Below are 18,313 nucleotides of genomic sequence, written 5' to 3'. Positions count from 1 at the left end.
CCTTTGTCTCAGGTTCCCCACTACAAAACCTCCCCAGCCTCAACACAATGTCAGCACCAGCAGCACCACACAAACTGAACTGTGTCACTTCCCTCAAACCAGCAACTCACTACAGCTGCTGGTTGTGTCCTTGGCTGATCAAGACCACAGCTCTGTTCCTGCAGGAATAATAGCCTTCTCTGTGTAGGACAAGGAAGCACAAGGATGCTGTGAAGCATGTCTCACTCCAGCCTCAACGTTAAGTATCTTGTTTGTATTCCCCATAGATCTCTGTTTTTCTTTCCAGAAAGGCCCAGCACAGAACAAGAGCTGCTTGGATTAACACTCTTGGTCTCTCACTAAGCCTTAGAAACATTGGCTGTCTTTTCAGCTGCTAATAATATCTCACTGTCTGTAATTTCCAGGCCCTCCCTTGTCATGAGGTAGCCCCGTCTATTTTTCTCCCCCACAAAATGTCAAGAGGATTAAGACACTAATTCCTGCACACAATTTGAGAGGTTCAGAGGCAAGTATCAGGCTAGCTGGTGAAACACTACTTGCCAGGTTTCTAAGTGGAGGTGACTGGACTGGGCTGTCCAATACATAGGGTCACCAAATTCAGAGACCTGTAAAATTCAGCAGAGACAGTAGGTGAAAGGGAACCAGAGAGTAAGGCTCCCCGAGTAATAGACACCCATAGCACACCCAGATGAAGAGTCTCCCTGCAAACAACTACCACTGAAATCACGGCTGCTCCACACTCTCTTCACCCTGAGATAACTCAGCCCAAACCTCTGAGAGATGGGAATTCACTCTCATCCACCACTGTCCTGTGCCTCCCTGCTCCTCAGCACCCTCCCAGAGAAGAACTCAAGAGTGACTGCCAAGAGATTAATGGAAAAAGTAGCAAATCAGTCAGGAGAGCAGCATAAATATACATCAGGCTTCTTAGGCAATTAACCTGAATCCACTGTACATCAGCAGCCCCTGGTGGCTATGGGCAAGCAGGCACTGTAAAGGCAGGAGGGTGAGGGCCAGAAGGGGATGGGGAATTTGACAGCTTTATGGAAAAGAAATCATATAGACAGGTATCTGCAAGCAGCAGGAACAGCGAGACTGAATAAGCAAGGCCCACTCAGCGAAATGGGGTAATGCAACTTTACTGGCAAAAACCACTGCCTCAAAAGCAGGCTGCTGTCTAACCTGACAAGCCTGCGGGATGGTGTTGCTCTGTTTCTCTGGCAGAGGGGTAGGAGGAGTTGATGACTTATCGGACGTGTTTCCTCTCAACACTTTGAGCAGGTATAATGAGGCACTAAAAAAAGAAAAGGAAAAGGGGAGAACATAGCAGTTACCACAGTGTCACGGTGCCACTGCAAAGCCACCTGAGAGCAGAGGCCAAGTGATGCAGGCAGCTTATTCTGTAACAAGGGGTGTTAAAGAGTCCGAGAGGGCCACTTCTCTCAGTCCAACCCTCTCTCGCCAGACCTAAAGACAAATAAATCATTTCATTATCTGTCACTGCAGTCAGACATCCTCATTATCAGCCTGGTTTCCTCAAGCTCATGCTTTTGACTAGCACTGCTTGAGGACTTCTGCATTTGCCCAGGATTTCTGAGCCTGCACAGCTCAGCCAGTGCTGCAGTGCAGCCCTCTCAGCCCAGGCTGCTGTGTGTCTGGAGAACTCGGGCATATCAACTGAGAGAGCATGCAGACAGTCTGCTGCTTTTGAGAAATGTTGTATTAACTGGGCACAGCTCCACTCAGGACTGCCACTGCCAGGAAGCTGTCAGGGAGCCATGCGGCATACACAGCCAGCTCTGTGTTGCCAGGAAGTACCACAGTTCCTGCACAGCCACAAGCCAGGTGTGCTGCAGAGCCAACATGGCATGATGGCACTGGGTTGACCATGCAACATGGTACCCACTTCACCCACAGCTGTGTTGAGAAATCCCAGACAGAGTACGAAAGTCCTCCTGAAACTGCCTGCAGGGAGAGCCTACTGATAAATAGCATTCCCATTTACACCAGGAAACAGCAAGATTGCTTATGTTTCCTAACAAATACACATATGGCTTATCCTAATTCACCTGTATTCAGCAGCAAAGGAGTGAATACTGGTACATACAGTCAGGACTCATAATCATTATTGTCCTCATTGTGCTATCATGGAGACAGTAAACCACTGTATTTACAGAACGATCATTGCAGATTGACTATAAATTACACTCGTCCCCACACTGAATCACACACAATTCATTACTCCCCAATGAAGCCTCAAGGAAACGCTTCCCATCACTATCAGCAAAGCTGTACCAGACCATTTCTGTATCACAAAGCCCACAGAAGATGATCACCAAAAAATGGACATCTGTTTGAAAATGTTTCAGACTGCCAGGATTACTGACTAGTCCTCATGTAAGACACAGATGCTGGCACCTAGCCTTCATCGAGTCTCTCGCTTCTCTGAACTGTTTTAACATGCAACATTATGCCTGCTTACAGACCACCCCACAGCACAGAGTAGAGACGCTCCTTTTTAACACTCACCTGAAATAATAGAGAGCCACTGAAGAGTCAGTGTGCTTGCAGGCTTTCTTCACAAGCCTCTCCACAAAAGCATGCAAATCTTCTTTCAGGGCATCCACTCTCTTGCAGTACTGCTTAGTTCGGCACAATGAGTTCCTGAAAGAGCATTAAAAACAAACCCAAAGCCATTACCTACAGAAAGGGCTCTGGGAAACAGATTGCTATGAACCCTTATTACTGGGCTCAGGGCGACACATAAACAAAAACGGTGCTAGCTGCAGGCAGCAAAAGAGGCAGTCATTGCTGTGGCAAGAAGGGTGAGGAGACTTAACCACTCTTTGCCTTCAAGCACCTATTTAGGCATCAGAACTTTCCTCCAGAGCTCCCACAAATGGGATTAACTGCCTCAAACGCTGTTACTGCAGAACTGCTTCTCAACGGGGGGTAGAAAGCAGCACTGAGGTTTTCAGCGAGTGGTGTACAGAGGACACATGATGTCACACCCCATGCATTATGTCTGTGTCTAGCTTATATCATGCCTCACTTCTGACCGTGAACAGAGAGAATTTGCACCCTGCCTCTCTCAATAATAACTTGTTGAGAGTTTTGTTCCAGCCACAGCAGCAACTCTAAGCCTAGGGATTTGCTGCACGGTCTGACTCAGAGGTCAGAGGCCTGTGAAGATGTTCAGTGGCATGGCACCGTGCCTACAATACCGATGTTTGTTCTTAAGGTTTCCACCTGCAGACAGGTTTAACACTTGAAGTCCCTTAGACTAGAAAACCCAGATCCTGATTTCTTTCCTGCAGGTTATGACTAAGCCTCATGTGCGTGTGTGGTGCTGGTAACCTAATTCTACACATAACCTATAAGCATAACAATTGTCTTTGATCTTAGAAAGGCCACCTTCTGGGGTTCAACCAATACCACTGGTGTCTATCAAAAGCTATTGCCTATTATCTGGAGGACTAAGGACACTTACTTGAAGATATTGGCTGTTTTCTGGAGGAAGTCAATCTCCTGCTTGTCAGAGTCTGAGCTCATGCATTGTTCAATCACCCGAAGCAGGGGCTCAATGACATCAAACACCAAGGGGTTCTCTGACTGCTTAGTCAGGAATGCTTCAATCAGATCCAGCACCTGCAAACATAGTTATTGATGCAAGAACTAATGCAGACACAGAAATATGATGGATCTACCCAGAGCAGCTCCTTCACAGACTGCAGTGGGCTACACAGCAGCTGAAGGGGGCTGAAGAAAACTATTTGCAGCTGAGATCTGTACACCTTCTGCTATTATTTGTACTGCTAGGGCATGAGAAACTGAAAATTAAAAATTTGAAACTGAAGATTAAAGGCTGCCTGTTGACTTCAGTCTATTTTGTGCAGTGACACCATTTAGAAACAGCAGTTACGAGAATCACTGCCACATGGCCAGACCAGCAGTCACTATAACTTGGCACATATCTCTGTTAGCACCATTAACTGATAGCTCTCACTCCTGTGAGCCCCACTTGACTTCCAGACAGTGCATTAGCATAAGATCAGCCTCTTATAGCACAACATCAGAGTGAAAATGCAGTAAAGCCAATAGATCGCTACACCATTCAGGCTTCATCTTGGCTAATCTGACATGAGACATTTCTAGATGTGAGCAGCTGGAACTGTCCCTGGATGCTTGAATATCCTGGACAGTCCACACTGACACCAGGTGGCCTGAAGTCAGTATTACAGTCACAAATAACCAGGGGGTGTTAGCCATAATCCTCCTGATTTTATTAGCATAACAAGCCAAAAAAAAGCTTACATTGCAGAATTGCCAGAGGGATTTTATGCCTGTCACACTAAGGCACATCGAGCTTGTCCAGTTTACAAAAACTGACAGGCACCTACACCTTTGGGTAGGTGTGGGAAGGATCTAATAAACTTAATCATTTCAGATCAGCAAATGGAAACCACGGTTCACTTTTTGATAGCACAGTCCTGTTTTTTGTTTTGAAGTAGGCATATGAAGCCTCAAATCAATGACCATGATCTTGCTGTGCCAGGTGCTGTACAAAGCCAGAACAATCCAGTCTCAACCTGCAGGAGCTTACGACATACATCTATGTCCAAGCTGTTTAGTGTTAAGTAGCTCATGGCATGCAGTAGGCTAAAACTAATGTTCTAGTAAGCCAGAGGTCTTCACACTGAACACTTAGCTCCCACCTTAATCTTGAAATCCCTCCGTAGGATCTTCTCTTTCCGCATCCTGTCTTTCTCATCCTTCTTCGCCTGGATCCGTTTTTGCTGCTCCGCAAAAAGCGCCGAGATATTCTTGTCAAGAGCCATCATAGCCTCATCATCCAGCTCTTCATCACTCTCATCTCCTCCCTTTTGTTTTTAGAATGCAAAAACAACACGTCATTTCATGTACTTCAAAAAGACACTGGGGAGAGAACCACAGCCAAGAGCAGACTCACAATCACAGTAGAGATGTAGCTTCCTCTAGACCCAGAATAACAACATGGGGAGGGAAAACAGATGCTCAGATCAATGAAAAATCTAGGAAATATGAGCTATCAGGCAATCCTGGGTGCACAGTACTAACACAGAGCTAGAGGATCAGGAGAGGGAAGAGGCTGAGGTTTTGACACTTACTCCCTCTGTGCTGCAGCTCCTTCAGTAAAGAGGTTAATATGTTACTATGTCTGTAGCCTTTATAGGAATCATTAAACCACACTCCAGTGCTGCTACAAGAAGTCTCCAGAGCGGCCTACAGCAATTGCGCTCCTCCACACAGGCCAGCCAATACAGGCACCATGTAACAGTATCTCAGTGCTTTAGTTCACATCAATCTTGTTTATTACAGGCAGGAATACAAGCTATATCAGGCTAGACTGGACAAGCAAAACCACTCAAGACACACTTAACAGAAGACTTATTCCCACAGCTTGCTTTGAAGATCCTGACCTCCTGCTTCAAATGCCATACAAAGATGACTGCCAGGGTTATCACTGCATGGGCTCAGATAGGATGTGGGCGTTAGATAATCTTTCACGACCCCGAACCTCCTGGTATCTGCATCAAGGTAGGCAGTGAAAACGTACCAATGCATTCCCTGCTTGGAGAACATTCATCAGCTGGGTGCGAAAATCATCATCAACTTCTTCATTCTTTTCCTCATCTTCACTGTCATTTTCTTCCTCAGTGTCGCCTTCATCTGAGGAGTCCTCACTTCCTTCCTCATCCTGAGGAAGAAAAGTTAATCTCCTGACCCCACCGTTCTTCAAGCCCTACTCAATTCTCAGATGTATCACTGTTCAGAAATAAAAACTCAGGCCTCCCCTCACCCCACTGCCTTGCTTTCAGCCCTCAGATTCAAGTAAAGACAACTCAGATGAGATACCAGGTCTTCACAAGACCTAAAGGCAGAACGTAATACAGACTTCTCTGTCATATTAAACCACTATCAAAAAGAAGCTTCCAAGGAACATCTGAAGTAACAGCTGCCATCTGACTCTCCTTTCCCCTAATGCTTATAATGCTTTGTGACTCAAATCTCTGCAGTTCTTAAAACCCAAGATCTTGAATTCAGATGGCTGTGCATCACAGCAACGATTCAGTCTGCAGCTGCAAAAAAGAGGCCTGTGCTAATTTCAGGATGCAGTTATTTGTTCTCAGGAAGCCATCTATTCATACAGCCATACCTACAACAGCATTTTCCTTCAAGGCCAACAGGCTAATAAACATGCACTTCCAACAAGCCATTTGTGTGTTGCACTTTTAAAATAAATCTTAATAGAGCAACAGCCATTTTACTCAAGACAGAGAAATGCAATTACGTCTAATACCACAAATCATGAGAAACATTATTTTTAAACGGTGAAGGTCTGAAGAGTATTTGTCACTGGCCATGGCACATCAACTACCGTGTCCAGTGCAGATTTGATCTTTTTCTCTGATTCTTCCATCACAACAACAGCACTTTCTTCATTTTGCTCTTGGTATGGGTCAAGAACCTGCAAAAAAGAGGGACTTGTGTTTTTTCAGTGTTTTGTTTTGATGCATTTCTTGTGTACAACAGACAAGAATTTTGGCACAATAAGCCAGCTGAATAATGAAATAGTAAGTAAGGGCATTCACCTTTCTGGCTTATAATATCATGTTTGTTAATATGCTAAGTTCTTTCTATAAGAAACAAAAGAGGTGGACAAAACTGAAGAGGTTGGTGACATCACAAATTTTGATTTGTTACAAATGAAGTATTAGGTTTATCATATAAAGTACCTGATAGCTCATCTTTGCAATCCACATATTACTCTCTCAGAAGACACCACCTTACTCAGTGGTACAACCAATTCAGGTTTTCAGTGTTACTTATTTTTACCACCTCTAAGCTTTTAGCCTTTCTAGAAAAAAGAAGGTGTTACCATTTATACTCACATATAAATCTACCAGCTATATAAACTGACACAGGAATTTCTTCGGCCTAAAACTACCAAAGAATACAGCTTAAAGTTAGCAGATCTCAGGCTCCCATTAAAAAAAAACAAACAAAAAAAAGCCCGCAAGAACCACTCTCTGTAAGCTGCATATAAAATTCAATCGCACACATTGTCAGACATTTTCTAAATCAAGGAGGCTTTTATTTAATCCCAAAATAGAGACATGCTTGTATATCTGTCAGGGACAAGACAGGTGAACAGTACAATGCCCTACTAGTGCCTCACTTACATCCAGGATTAGCTGCAAGCCCCTCTTGGTCAGGTTAGGGCATATCCGTACAAACACGCTCTTGGAAATCCGACGTACAAGTAGGCTGGGCTGGGCAAGGAGGGAGAGAAGGATTTCCACCATCACCTCAACCCATCCTGGTTCTGCATTGTCTGCACAGGAACAAACAAACAATGACAGAAAGGGGCAAAAACACTGCACTGGCACATCAGTAAGAGACTACAGAAAAATTCACCAAGGAAAAAAGATAGTCCTTCTAGCTGACCATTAGAAGTACTAATTCAACAACACAGACCAGAGATAATCGAGTGTCAAGCTAAAGACTGTAGCTGTATTGGAAGGCTACTAACTGTAGGGAGAAACATGCTTTGCTTAGGCCACTGCAAAGCCCTACCAGGTAACAAAATCTACTGTTGATTAAATCATTACTTAGATTAGCAGTTCTGCGAATCATGTGACACCTACTTGGCTGCATTAAAGCAATCAGCAGCTAGTCAGCAAAAGTATATATATTTTTATAGTGTTTCCAATGAAACCAGGGGTCACAGCAACCCATGAAAAGCACTGACATTTGAAACTGGTCCACTAGTTCAAAAGTTTGGGAATCCTAACCTACATACAACCAAGCTACCATAGAATTACAGCTTTTATTTTCACAGTACCAGTACCCTCAAATTTACACAGAGATCTAACGAGAACAGGACCACAGTTACAGAGGAAGTCAAAACACCAAGTCTGTTTTTTTCCTGGCCAAGTCCCAACCTAGCTCCACAGGCCCTAAACAAGGACTACCCTAAATCAGCAAACAGGCTGTATCTACACACAGGACACATTTAGTTTGCCCAGAACTTGAGCTGTGAAAGTACCAAGTTTCAGGCCTGCAGGCTGTTAGGAAAGCCCACAGCTTTGCCCAGGCAGATGCCACCACTTCCGTCAAGCTCTTGGCCAGCACAGAGCAAGGACTCAAAAAGACTGAACTCCCTTGGACACTGCTCGTCTGAACAATGGCCAGCTGTGAAGCCCACCTATCCTTTAAGAGGCACACAGGAACACAACGCACTGAGGATGCGGATAGAGAGCTGGAGCAAGAGACAAGAGATTTAGAAAGACAAGAGAATGAAGAAGAGGGGATTCTCCTGGGGATAAGTGCATCAAGCCGGAACCGATGCAGTCAGAGTGCTTCACTAATGCAGAACTATCATCATCTGTCTTTTGACAGACCATTAACAATGCCACCCCATTTCTTTCTGTAGGAAGGACTCACCAGTCTTTTTCTTCTTAGGTTCTTTGCTGAATGCCTTCTCTGTGCAGTTCAGAAGGTCACTCAGAATATCCATTGTTTCAGACTGATTCTGTTTGATCACAAGCAGACAGTAAACACCCTCTCTGAATTCCCCACTACCAACAGCAACAGGTGGAATATACCCCAAATCTAAGGACCTCTCTAAATAGGTACAGATATTAAAATCCGCTACTACAACCCTTTTGCAGAAGAAAATATGAAACTAAGTAAAAATTGCTCCACTCAGCAGCAAATCAAGGGCGAAACTAACGCTCAGGCCAAGCTTTGCCCCTGTAAGTCAATGCATACAGTCAGTGTAAGAATCACAGTTTATTAGCTGCCAGTTGCCCATTTTTAGAACCCTGAGGCTGTGAAAGATTGGATCTCTGAACACAAAGAAACTCTCCAGCTCAGTGCTCAGAAAGCCCAGCTATCAGCCCAATGTACACCACAAATATGCTTCAGAGGTCTTACCTTGAAAAGATGAATGGCCATTAAAAGCAGAAGTTGCTGGAAAGCAATGACTTTGGCACTGTCTGATTTATTTTCCTTCTTCTGCAGATTCTTCACAGACTGAAGTGTTCTGAAGAAAGAAACCCTTTTGAGTCTTTCACAATTACAAGAGCAAATCCTCTCTTATGATCAGACTAAAAACATGACCAAACCCATAGTACCATTTGCTGTACTTAACATTTAATTTATTGAAATTGACATACATATAGTAAAAAATTTTAACCCAACAATAGTATCTCACTGTGTGTAGCTTACAAAAAACTCTGCACTTGGGCACAAGCTAGATTCCTAATACTACAGTCGAGGCATAGACCTTTATGGAAAATCAAGCTCAGAAAAGAGCACCAGAAAAGAGTCACTGAGAAGTTAGTGCAGGCATTATTAGGAGAAAAGACTAGCAGTTACAATCATGTTTGGGAGAGGGACTATGAGCAAAAATAGAAAAGTACATGGCCACCTACACATAGTTAACACACAGAAGGAACAGGAAGAAAGGAATGGGGTGATGAGAAACAGAAAGGCATCCTGAAACTCAGCCACAGGTGCAGGATACTCAAAGGGAGAAATAGAACTGCCACTGTCTGTAAAATGGCTCTGCTACAGTAGCCACAACAGCAGGAGGATGAGAGAACACAATCTCTCTTTTACTGGCCCAAAGAGAGACTAAGACTAGGGCTTTTCAATCTTCCTCATTTCACCAACCCAGCACCCAGCTTCCCAAGTCTCTCACCTCTCCCAGGCATCCCTCTGTCCTTTGGTAAAAGGCTTCACAGCTTTGACATGCTCACTGGAGAGCAGCTTGTTGGCATACTCAACAATGAGAAAGATCCACAGCTTCCCATCTGCAGTCACACCATGGATATGCTTCTCCCTCAAGGCTGCAGCCTTTGCTGTATCCCCCAAAACAGTCAAGGTGTTTAAAGTCTGAAGTAACCTACAAAGAAAAACAGCCAGCATGTTACTGGCAGAGGAACCAGATGGCCTTCTCACACTCTCCAAAATAATGCCCACCAGTAGAGCACTCTCATCCCAGAGCTCTGGTCACTCACTGCAACCTAGATTCACAGGGCCTAAGTTTCAACCCATGCCTGTATCCAAGTACAGTAATGTATAGCTCATCGTCTTGGTGTTCCCAAGCACACCTGGTGCCCCCAAGGACAGTGACTATTATTCTCAGTTGTTCCCCATTCTGTGTCCTCTGCTTTCCCTCTACTGAGGTTGGAGCACCAGCTTTGGCACCCACCTAAAAGCATCTATTACTACGACCTCCATCTCCCTTAGTACAGGGAGGACTGCAGAGACATCAGCAGCTCGGATGCAGAGCAGACAGAAAGCCAACAGCAATCCACACAACCCCGCCACCTCTCTCTTGGATCCTTCCACTTCCAGCTTGCAACAGAGGCAATGGAAATCTTATGAGAGAAAAGCAGTGTGAGCTCAACTCTATACCTACCTGTCATCACACACATACTCAGCAGGTTTGCCATGCAAAATTATGTTTTTCTTGGTCAAAACTTAAGGATCTTTGGGAAAACCATCTAGGATCTCCTTAAAAAAAAGCCATTCCCTGGTCCTGGAGTCAATCAAATGCTCCAATAGCAGCTCACAATCCTAAACTTCTTGCCCTGCCATTTGCAGGCTGATCTTATCCTCGGGGAAAAAAAGAGGCATTTCCAAACTTAAAGCTTGCAAGCAAAATCCTTACCCAAAGAAGTAGTTTTCTGCCACTGAATGAGCCTCTTCATCTAAGGGGTCTGATGGAAGGACATTCGCCTCACATATTTGGGAAGTCTTTTTCTTAGTCTCAAAGAAAGCATGGAAGAAGCAAAACCTAGAATTGACAGAAACAAGAACAAAATTAAGAGCCAGCTGGGTCGTAACAACGCAAAAACAGTCCATGTGTGCAAACCAAATAGCACCACACATTCACCACGTTTTTATTCAAGGATGTCCAAGCACTGAAAAAAGTCACTATTTACAGTAAGACCCTTTCCTCAAGGTACACGGGGTAAAGAAGAGAGAAGGATGCTCAGGACTTCACAAAAGTGAAGTGCCAACGCTTGAAACCACACGATTCAATATTCAGACTGTCAGACTGGGGTCATAGTCTCCAAGACTTTTAAACCGACAGATAAATACTTATTAAGATCTCATGCAAAGATTACAAGTACTATCTTCAAGCAGTTTCAGTAACCAGAAACCTAAAATTTACTGAAAATAAATGGGACTAAGGTGATTTTAAGTGCCTGAACTACTTATGACAAGAGTTTGTCCAAGTCTGCAGAAGGTATTTTGAAAACAGAACCCAGTCTCCTAAACTATTTATGTTATGGAATATTTCCACTACTGAATTTGCCTAGTGTCATGGGGACAGCTTACCTGGAATATTGCTATAGAGCTAAACATAATTATTCCAAGCACACGTGGCATTAAGTCTTTAAATCATTCTCACCTGGAAATGTCCATCACAAGACTCTCTTCTTTTTTCACTGGACTTTCAATGATGTTAGCAAGTCGGTGGATGATCCATTTTCTTAATCGAGCAATCTTATGTTGTGGTCTTTCAATAAGGAAGTGGACACAATCAGTAGTTTGAACACTATCCCAAAATAAACACAAACCACACAATCCACTGCAGCAAGAGGTGACTTCCAGATATTTAGAGGCTTTACACTAAAGATGACAGTTTTGTAGTAAGAAAGCAACAGGTACATATGAAGAGATATAATCTTCCCAAGTTTGCTTTTTACTATGCCAAAGAGTCTATTTACCCCACTAAGGTACTGCAGTTTAGCAAAAAGCACTTCAGGAATTGCAGTAGTCAGTGGAGTGAGGTTATCGGCGCACAAGTAACACATAGACATACTGTTTTAACAGCTTACATCTTTGGAAGAAGCCCCCGCAAGTAACCCAGTACCTGCAGCAACAAGTTGTGGGTATTCAGCAAGTAGCAGTGCCAAGGAGGATAGAACTTTCTCTTGGCAAGTTTTCCTAGCTAGAAATTGCTACAAATGCCTACCAAGGATATAAATATTTTCAGGCTACTCTTGAGGCATGGAAAGGGGTGCTTTGCTGTGGCCTAAGGAGACAAGAGCACTCAGGCCAGTTTAATAGTCAGATAAAAGAGATGCACAATTCCTACAAAGACCTGAGTCTATAGTGAAAAAGGAAGCCACTGGACATCTTTGCCAAAGCAGTTGTCAGGGCTAGAAAAGCAAGAGAAAAGGCTTCTTTGGTGATCCAGTCTGCTTTGGTCAGGCTGGCTGGTTCTCACCATGCTTGCCCCTCTTTGCAGAATTGAATTTTGTCCCAGCAAGAGTCAGATGCTGAGGCTAAACCTTCTGGGACAGAGGCAATAGAACAGGTGACAATTGTCAACTCATGGGAAGGGAACCAGCAAACGTTGGCTGTCCAAACCAGACTTCACACAGGTAGCTACTCTAACCACAAAACAGAAAGAGGAAGGTGCATCATCTATACACTCACATGTTTACATTCTCCTGGTTCTGTTTTTGCCGGTTACTTGAGAAGTCTAAACAACAGTCAAAGTCTGGCCTGAGGAACATGTCTTTAAGCCAGTCAACATATTTTTGCAATGCCACTGGCTGCAGGTGTCTGACTACCCTGGAAGAGCTGGACAACACTGGATAGCCTTGATTGGTGAGAGTAGAGAAGCCGATGATCACTGCCAGCTGCCTCTCCAGGTCATCACAGCTGTTCAGAAATTCATCTATATATCCTTCCATCTCTGGAGCAAACTTAAATCGGTCTGGAAGCTAAAAAACATGGTCAAACAAGCAGGTTAGGAACCTCACACTGAGTCTGAGTGTCTTTGTAAGTACAAATCACTTCACGGATTTGACTGCAGTAAGTAAATTAAAGTCACATGCCTGAACATTTGTCATAAGGCATACAGCAGGTCATCAATTTCACCACATGGTCCTCCTCACATAGGAGCAACCACTGTAAGCAACCACAGAATCCTGTCATGTACCAACTTCAACCCTTTAATTTGCACCTTCCCCAACAGTCAGGCTTCAGCGGGCTGGACCACATGCTGGCCTGTGCAGCTAAGCTCCTAGCCTGATCAACTCTTATTTTGGGTGAAAGTCCAGGGTGTTTCTCACATCATGTGCCTTAGACCTTCCCTCGATTTGGAAATTCGCCCACATCAATTCCGGTCTCATCTAGCAGCCCTAGAGGTTGCTGACCTACAGTGGGTAGAACAAATCCCACCTCCTCTCCCTGGCATCTCAGAAGTGTTGAGGCATTCTGAAAGGAGGGGGAGTTGACATGTTTAACCTAAAAACCATATCCTGAGGTGTTCCTGCTTTGTGCTAAGCCCTATCCTCAGTCCTGCCACTGATCCACAAGGCATACAGCTGGCAGGCTGCTGGCCTTGGAATACTGCCCAGCAGCATGCAGACCACCAGGACATGTCCCATCTCACCACACATCCCATTTCCTTATGTTCTTTCATAGCTCACAGTGTTAAACTCCACTCATTTGTTCTGGAAAAAAACAAAAGCATAACTGGAGAAACCTCGAAGAGGGCAAGCTGTGGCTTCATTCCAAAAATGCAATGCAACTTCTGTAAATTAATAAAACAACTTGTTTGGTATAGTGTCACGATCAATGCAGTGACCTGGCAGGAGCAGAAACAGTAATGAAAGTCTAGGGAACACTGTTCTTTTAAATAAAGGGACTATAAATTCCTAATTAACTACAAATCCATCCAATTATAACATAAATACCCCCGCAAGAAATCTCACACAAAACACAACTTAGCAAGCTCCTGCTTCCACTGTTGGAGAGCTCAGTATTTGTGCATCAGTATGAAAGCTGGGAGAAAACGTCCAGGAGAGACTGCCGTAAACAAGCTAATAACTCACAACAGGGGTTTCATCAATCATCTCTCAACAAAAGCAAATCAAGTACATTTGCTCCCATGTTGAAAAAAAGTGGATTCAGGAAGATAACTGTCAGTAAATACCAGACTCAAGCTTTGCCTAGTTCCATCTCCAACAACAACCAAAATTCCGTAAGAAAGTACAAGATAACAGTATTTGCTTTCCAAAACAAACAATCTGTGTCAAGGGACAAAACAAAACAAAACAAACCCACAAAAACAACAAATTCAAGCTAAGATCTTTTCTACTTCCTCATCATCAACAATATTAGGGATTTCTCTTTCCATATAGTCAATCATTGTCTTCAGTGGATTTGTACGTTTCAGACAGGAATTAAATTAACAAATTTTTTGATGCACATGGAAGAACACAGCCTAATTCACTGTGCAACAAGCATAAAAAGCAAGAAACAGGAAAACAACTAAGTTAGTGGATAAACCCTGGAGAAAATTGGTCCATACAGGGAGGCACCACAGTAAGCATTATTTTCAGAGCAAACCCACACATCTATTGCTGCTTTGATACCAGAACAGAAAGACTGCAAAGTCCTATTCCTCCCAAGAGAGGCCAATGATTTTTAGGCCCACATGAAGAGGCTAAGGATTATGTTACCACAAAAAGCCAACCCAAAGCCCATTTTTATCAGTATTCCCCTTTTATTCTTCCCCCCTTGATTGCAGAGCTGTGTTGTTTGCTGGCTTCCCAGGAGGGAAGGAGGAAGAGGAGTTCCAAAATCCAATTCCCAAATAAAATTTGTGCTTAAACCTCAGATGTGCTTATTGAAACAAGCAGTAACATAAACAAAAGCATGAGTTGTCCTTTTTTGTCTTTCCCTTCAAACGTTCATGCAACACCCAGCACAATGACAGACAAAAAGGAGCTTCTGGACACGCAAAATCAAAAGGACTGTTAAAGGATGACATATGACATTGTCAATATGCTGAGGGCTGCCCTTCTTCTGCTTCCCCCCATCGTTAGAGCTTTCTCAGCAACATCAATGAAAGCAGGTGGGTCAGTGCTGAACAATTTCAAACCCCCTAAAATAAGTCTGACTGAAAAATACACAAATAGGCAATGACGATTAAACACAGTTTATACTCAGTCCACTGCAACCAGTGGTCATACAATAACCTTGCTTTTAGTAAGAGTCCAAGGTCTAAAATCACATAAACTTTTTTTATACAAGACAATGTGAAACTAGAAAGGAGGGTGGAGAGGACTTCTACTCAGGACAGGGTCTTTAGCCCTGACCACGAGTACTTTCAGAAGACCTACCTGAGTCGTTACAACGTGTTCTCCATACTGCTGCATCACTTTCCCTTTGAGAACCATCTGTAGCTGATCCAGAGACAACAAGGGGAGAGCACTGCCCAGCAACCGGTAGCACATGTAACTGAGTGGAAACAAAGAAGATTCCCTCAGGTAGAGGCACAGCAGTAAAGCCACACACAAGGGTAAGACAGAGAAGTGGTGAGGCAGGCTACACGGAACGTGCAGGAAGGCAGAAGTCAAAAATTCATGGACCCTGTGTTCAAAAATCCTACAACCCAAAGCTTCTCTTCTGACTAGCATAGCTGCTAAGATCTCTCCCCGCAGCAGGTCCTCCGCTGTCTAGAAATAGATGAGTCCTCACCAGCAGTTCCTTCCTCAGTCCACTTTCTGGATCTCTTCTCCCCAGGTATTTTATTTCCACAGGCCTAATAAAAACTTACTTAGTCTTTGACTACAGAAATTTACTTAGTTTTGACAGCAACTTGCTGCCAAATTTGATCAGAATTGCCCAATGGGCTCAGGAGTTATTAGATGGACAGCCCTAGCCTCATTTCTTTAGGAAATCAGGCTAAAAAAGCACCACTGTCGAGCATACAAAGGGTATTTTCAGACCTACCCTAGCTAAGTCAAACAAGACTTAAACTGCTCAGGCTTGGAAAATGGTTTCCTTTCACTGTGATACTCATGTATTACATTAAGAAAATTTTTTGTACGTGCACCTCTACACCTTTTAAACTCTTGATCTAAGAAAGATTTAAACCTGGCCACAGACTGCCTTGCTATGGTCCAAATTAAATTAAGGTCCCCCAAAATGGTCACAGATTTGTATTCTGGATTTTGCAGCATTTTTGTACAGCATGAGTCTCAACAGACAACTTAAATAATCCTACGAAGATCTAGTATTTGATTTGGAAAAGGAGCTGAAATAGCTACTGTTATGATGTCAGCGACAGCCATATCCTACTTAAAAACACGGACCATGTCAGAATCCAAACATATCCAGACATTTTAATTCGGTCCATCCCACAAAGCACAAGTCCAGCAGTATTAGATACAAATTTCAGAACTAGGGTTTGTCTACACAGGAGCTGTCCTGCTTAAACCATGCAAACAAAGTCGAATGACCCTCCCTCTCAACCACTTAGAAAGAAAGGGACAGTACAGCTCCTCTGACAAGTCTTATAGGAGCAAGCTACAGATTTAAGACCCTTTATGCCCAATGAGGTGCATCACCTTTACGTGCTGTCCTAGTTAAGTTTAACCCCAAATTTGTTCTATGTCACAATTCTAAGAGAAATCTTACTAACTCGGGTTTTAGGCTCCCTATAAAGTTTCTCATGAATACCTAAATAATCAAAAGCAAGTGTTCTCACATTGTTCATGAGAAACCATATGCTCCATCCTACCACAGGGCAGAAGCAGAAAGACTGGGGCAAGAAATAGAAGGATAATATGGAAAAGAACAAACAATGTATGTTAAAACAAACCTCACAGGTCCCGATTTCTCCTTCAGTAGCCCATCCTCCACACCTTCTTTCCAGAACAGTTCAAAGGCACCTTCCTTCAGTGAAACTTGTAGCAAATCAAACACTACACTGGGCAATTTCTTGTCCTTCTTCTCAGACTTGGCAGCACTTTGCAGAAGCTCTACAAGTCTAGAAGAAGAAAGAAAATAACGTGAGAGATCTGGCCTGGAAGGGGATTGATGAAGGCCAAATTAATCCTGCTGAAGGACACAGAACGTTTCCTGAGCACAGCAGGCTGTGCCTCTTGGGAGAAATGAGAGCTATAATTTAGGAACCTGCGTAACAGTTAGCGCCTAACCCTTAACAGCACCTGCAGTGGCAAATACAGGCAGGTATCAGAATGAAAGCCACGTTTCCCTCACTGCTAGCCAACAGACAGAGAATGTTGCATTTAATGCTCCCTATTTAAGACCTTACCTGGGAATATTTTTCTCATTTACAACAGTAGGTGAGCCAAATAGCTTCTTCAGATTTTTAGGTTTCAGAACACTAGGGAATTTCTGTATGCCCACAAGCAAAAGGTGCAGGTTGTCTGGAGATGTGAAGGCTGAAGCGAGGTCACTTTGCAAGATACCAAACAGGACCTCCTCAAACACAGCTTCAGGAACCTAGACAGGAATGAAGGAGAAAGCATACGAGAAACATCTGAGGGCATTTTACTAACTTGCTGTGTCCTATATTCAAATACCTGCATTGTAGGGCATTTTACTAAAAGCTTGCAGTGTTCTGGGAACTTTAGAAATAGTCTTTATGGTGACATAACCAAAAATAAATAATGGACGTGTCCAGTACTGCCATACAGTCCCGAGGTGCTTAACCATGTGGAGTAGGACAATATGTTGTCATCAGATAGCAATTCTGGTCAACTGACTCCAGCTGCAATCGTTCTCTTGTCCGACTGCTCCTGTCTGTACAGCTGTGCAGCCCAGGGAGGAGGAAACACTCTTGTATTGGCTTTTAATTATACCTCCCAAAAATAAGTTACTTGTTTCAATAGGATTTGCTGGTAAACAACTGTGTTCAATGATTTTAGAGAAAACTGGATCCAATGTTTTCATCAATAAAATGAGAAAAGCACAAAAACCGCTTTGATTTGTATTTTTTAAAGATTGGATTCAAAATACATTTAAACCTAGCGTCAAGACTAAATGACACAGAATACTTCCATACAAAACATCATTTATTTTTTATTTAATGCTGTTAGTCTTCACGTCTACAAACAATATGCACATAAAAGAAGGAAATAAACAAACTCTTCTTTCACTACATACTCAGAGTTCTTTTACTCCATGTCCCTGCATCCTTTCACTCCCAACAGCCCAAAATTCAACCTTAGGCCCAGGCATGGTGCATAAAAAAGGAGGTTTGCTGTCTAGAGTTTTCAGCATACTTCTACTCAAAAGAGCAGAGGGTCTAACGTACCACCCAAACAAGTCAACTGGGAAAAAACAGACTATGGGTTTGTCCACGATGAAATCAGACTAAGCTAAACCAGAGCATCATTCCCAGAATAAAAGCATCTGCCCGCAGACAATACAGAAAACAACTCCCACAGTTTAAACTCACTCTTGCACACACACACTTTAA

General features: G+C 43.3%; 1 protein-coding gene across 4 annotated transcripts in view; it reads right to left on the bottom strand.

Annotated features, from left to right (window-relative positions):
• Window positions 1–18,313, bottom strand: part of MYBBP1A (MYB binding protein 1a) — a 63,358-nt gene that overhangs the window by 41,516 nt on the left and 3,529 nt on the right. For 3 of the 4 annotated variants that reach the window (XM_041126981.1, XM_030027088.2, XM_041126980.1), the window contains 16 exons: window positions 17,144–17,334; window positions 16,688–16,855; window positions 15,204–15,321; window positions 12,505–12,794; window positions 11,471–11,578; window positions 10,724–10,849; window positions 9,749–9,952; window positions 8,980–9,088; window positions 8,488–8,575; window positions 7,224–7,375; window positions 6,419–6,508; window positions 5,597–5,737; window positions 4,716–4,880; window positions 3,491–3,648; window positions 2,530–2,664; window positions 1,183–1,294 (listed from right to left, as the gene is read on the bottom strand). In XM_041126981.1, the coding sequence (XP_040982915.1) occupies window positions 1,183–1,294; window positions 2,530–2,664; window positions 3,491–3,648; window positions 4,716–4,880; window positions 5,597–5,737; window positions 6,419–6,508; window positions 7,224–7,375; window positions 8,488–8,575; window positions 8,980–9,088; window positions 9,749–9,952; window positions 10,724–10,849; window positions 11,471–11,578; window positions 12,505–12,794; window positions 15,204–15,321; window positions 16,688–16,855; window positions 17,144–17,334 (2,355 nt within the window). The remainder of the gene's footprint in view (window positions 1–1,182; window positions 1,295–2,529; window positions 2,665–3,490; window positions 3,649–4,715; window positions 4,881–5,596; window positions 5,738–6,418; window positions 6,509–7,223; window positions 7,376–8,487; window positions 8,576–8,979; window positions 9,089–9,748; window positions 9,953–10,723; window positions 10,850–11,470; window positions 11,579–12,504; window positions 12,795–15,203; window positions 15,322–16,687; window positions 16,856–17,143; window positions 17,335–18,313) is intronic. The other variant, XM_030027089.2, reaches the window with a different exon arrangement.

Source organism: Aquila chrysaetos, chromosome 10, assembly GCF_900496995.4.
Source record: "Aquila chrysaetos chrysaetos chromosome 10, bAquChr1.4, whole genome shotgun sequence".
Taxonomy (NCBI): Eukaryota; Metazoa; Chordata; class Aves; order Accipitriformes; family Accipitridae; genus Aquila; species Aquila chrysaetos.
This window is presented reverse-complemented; position numbering and strand designations above follow the sequence as displayed.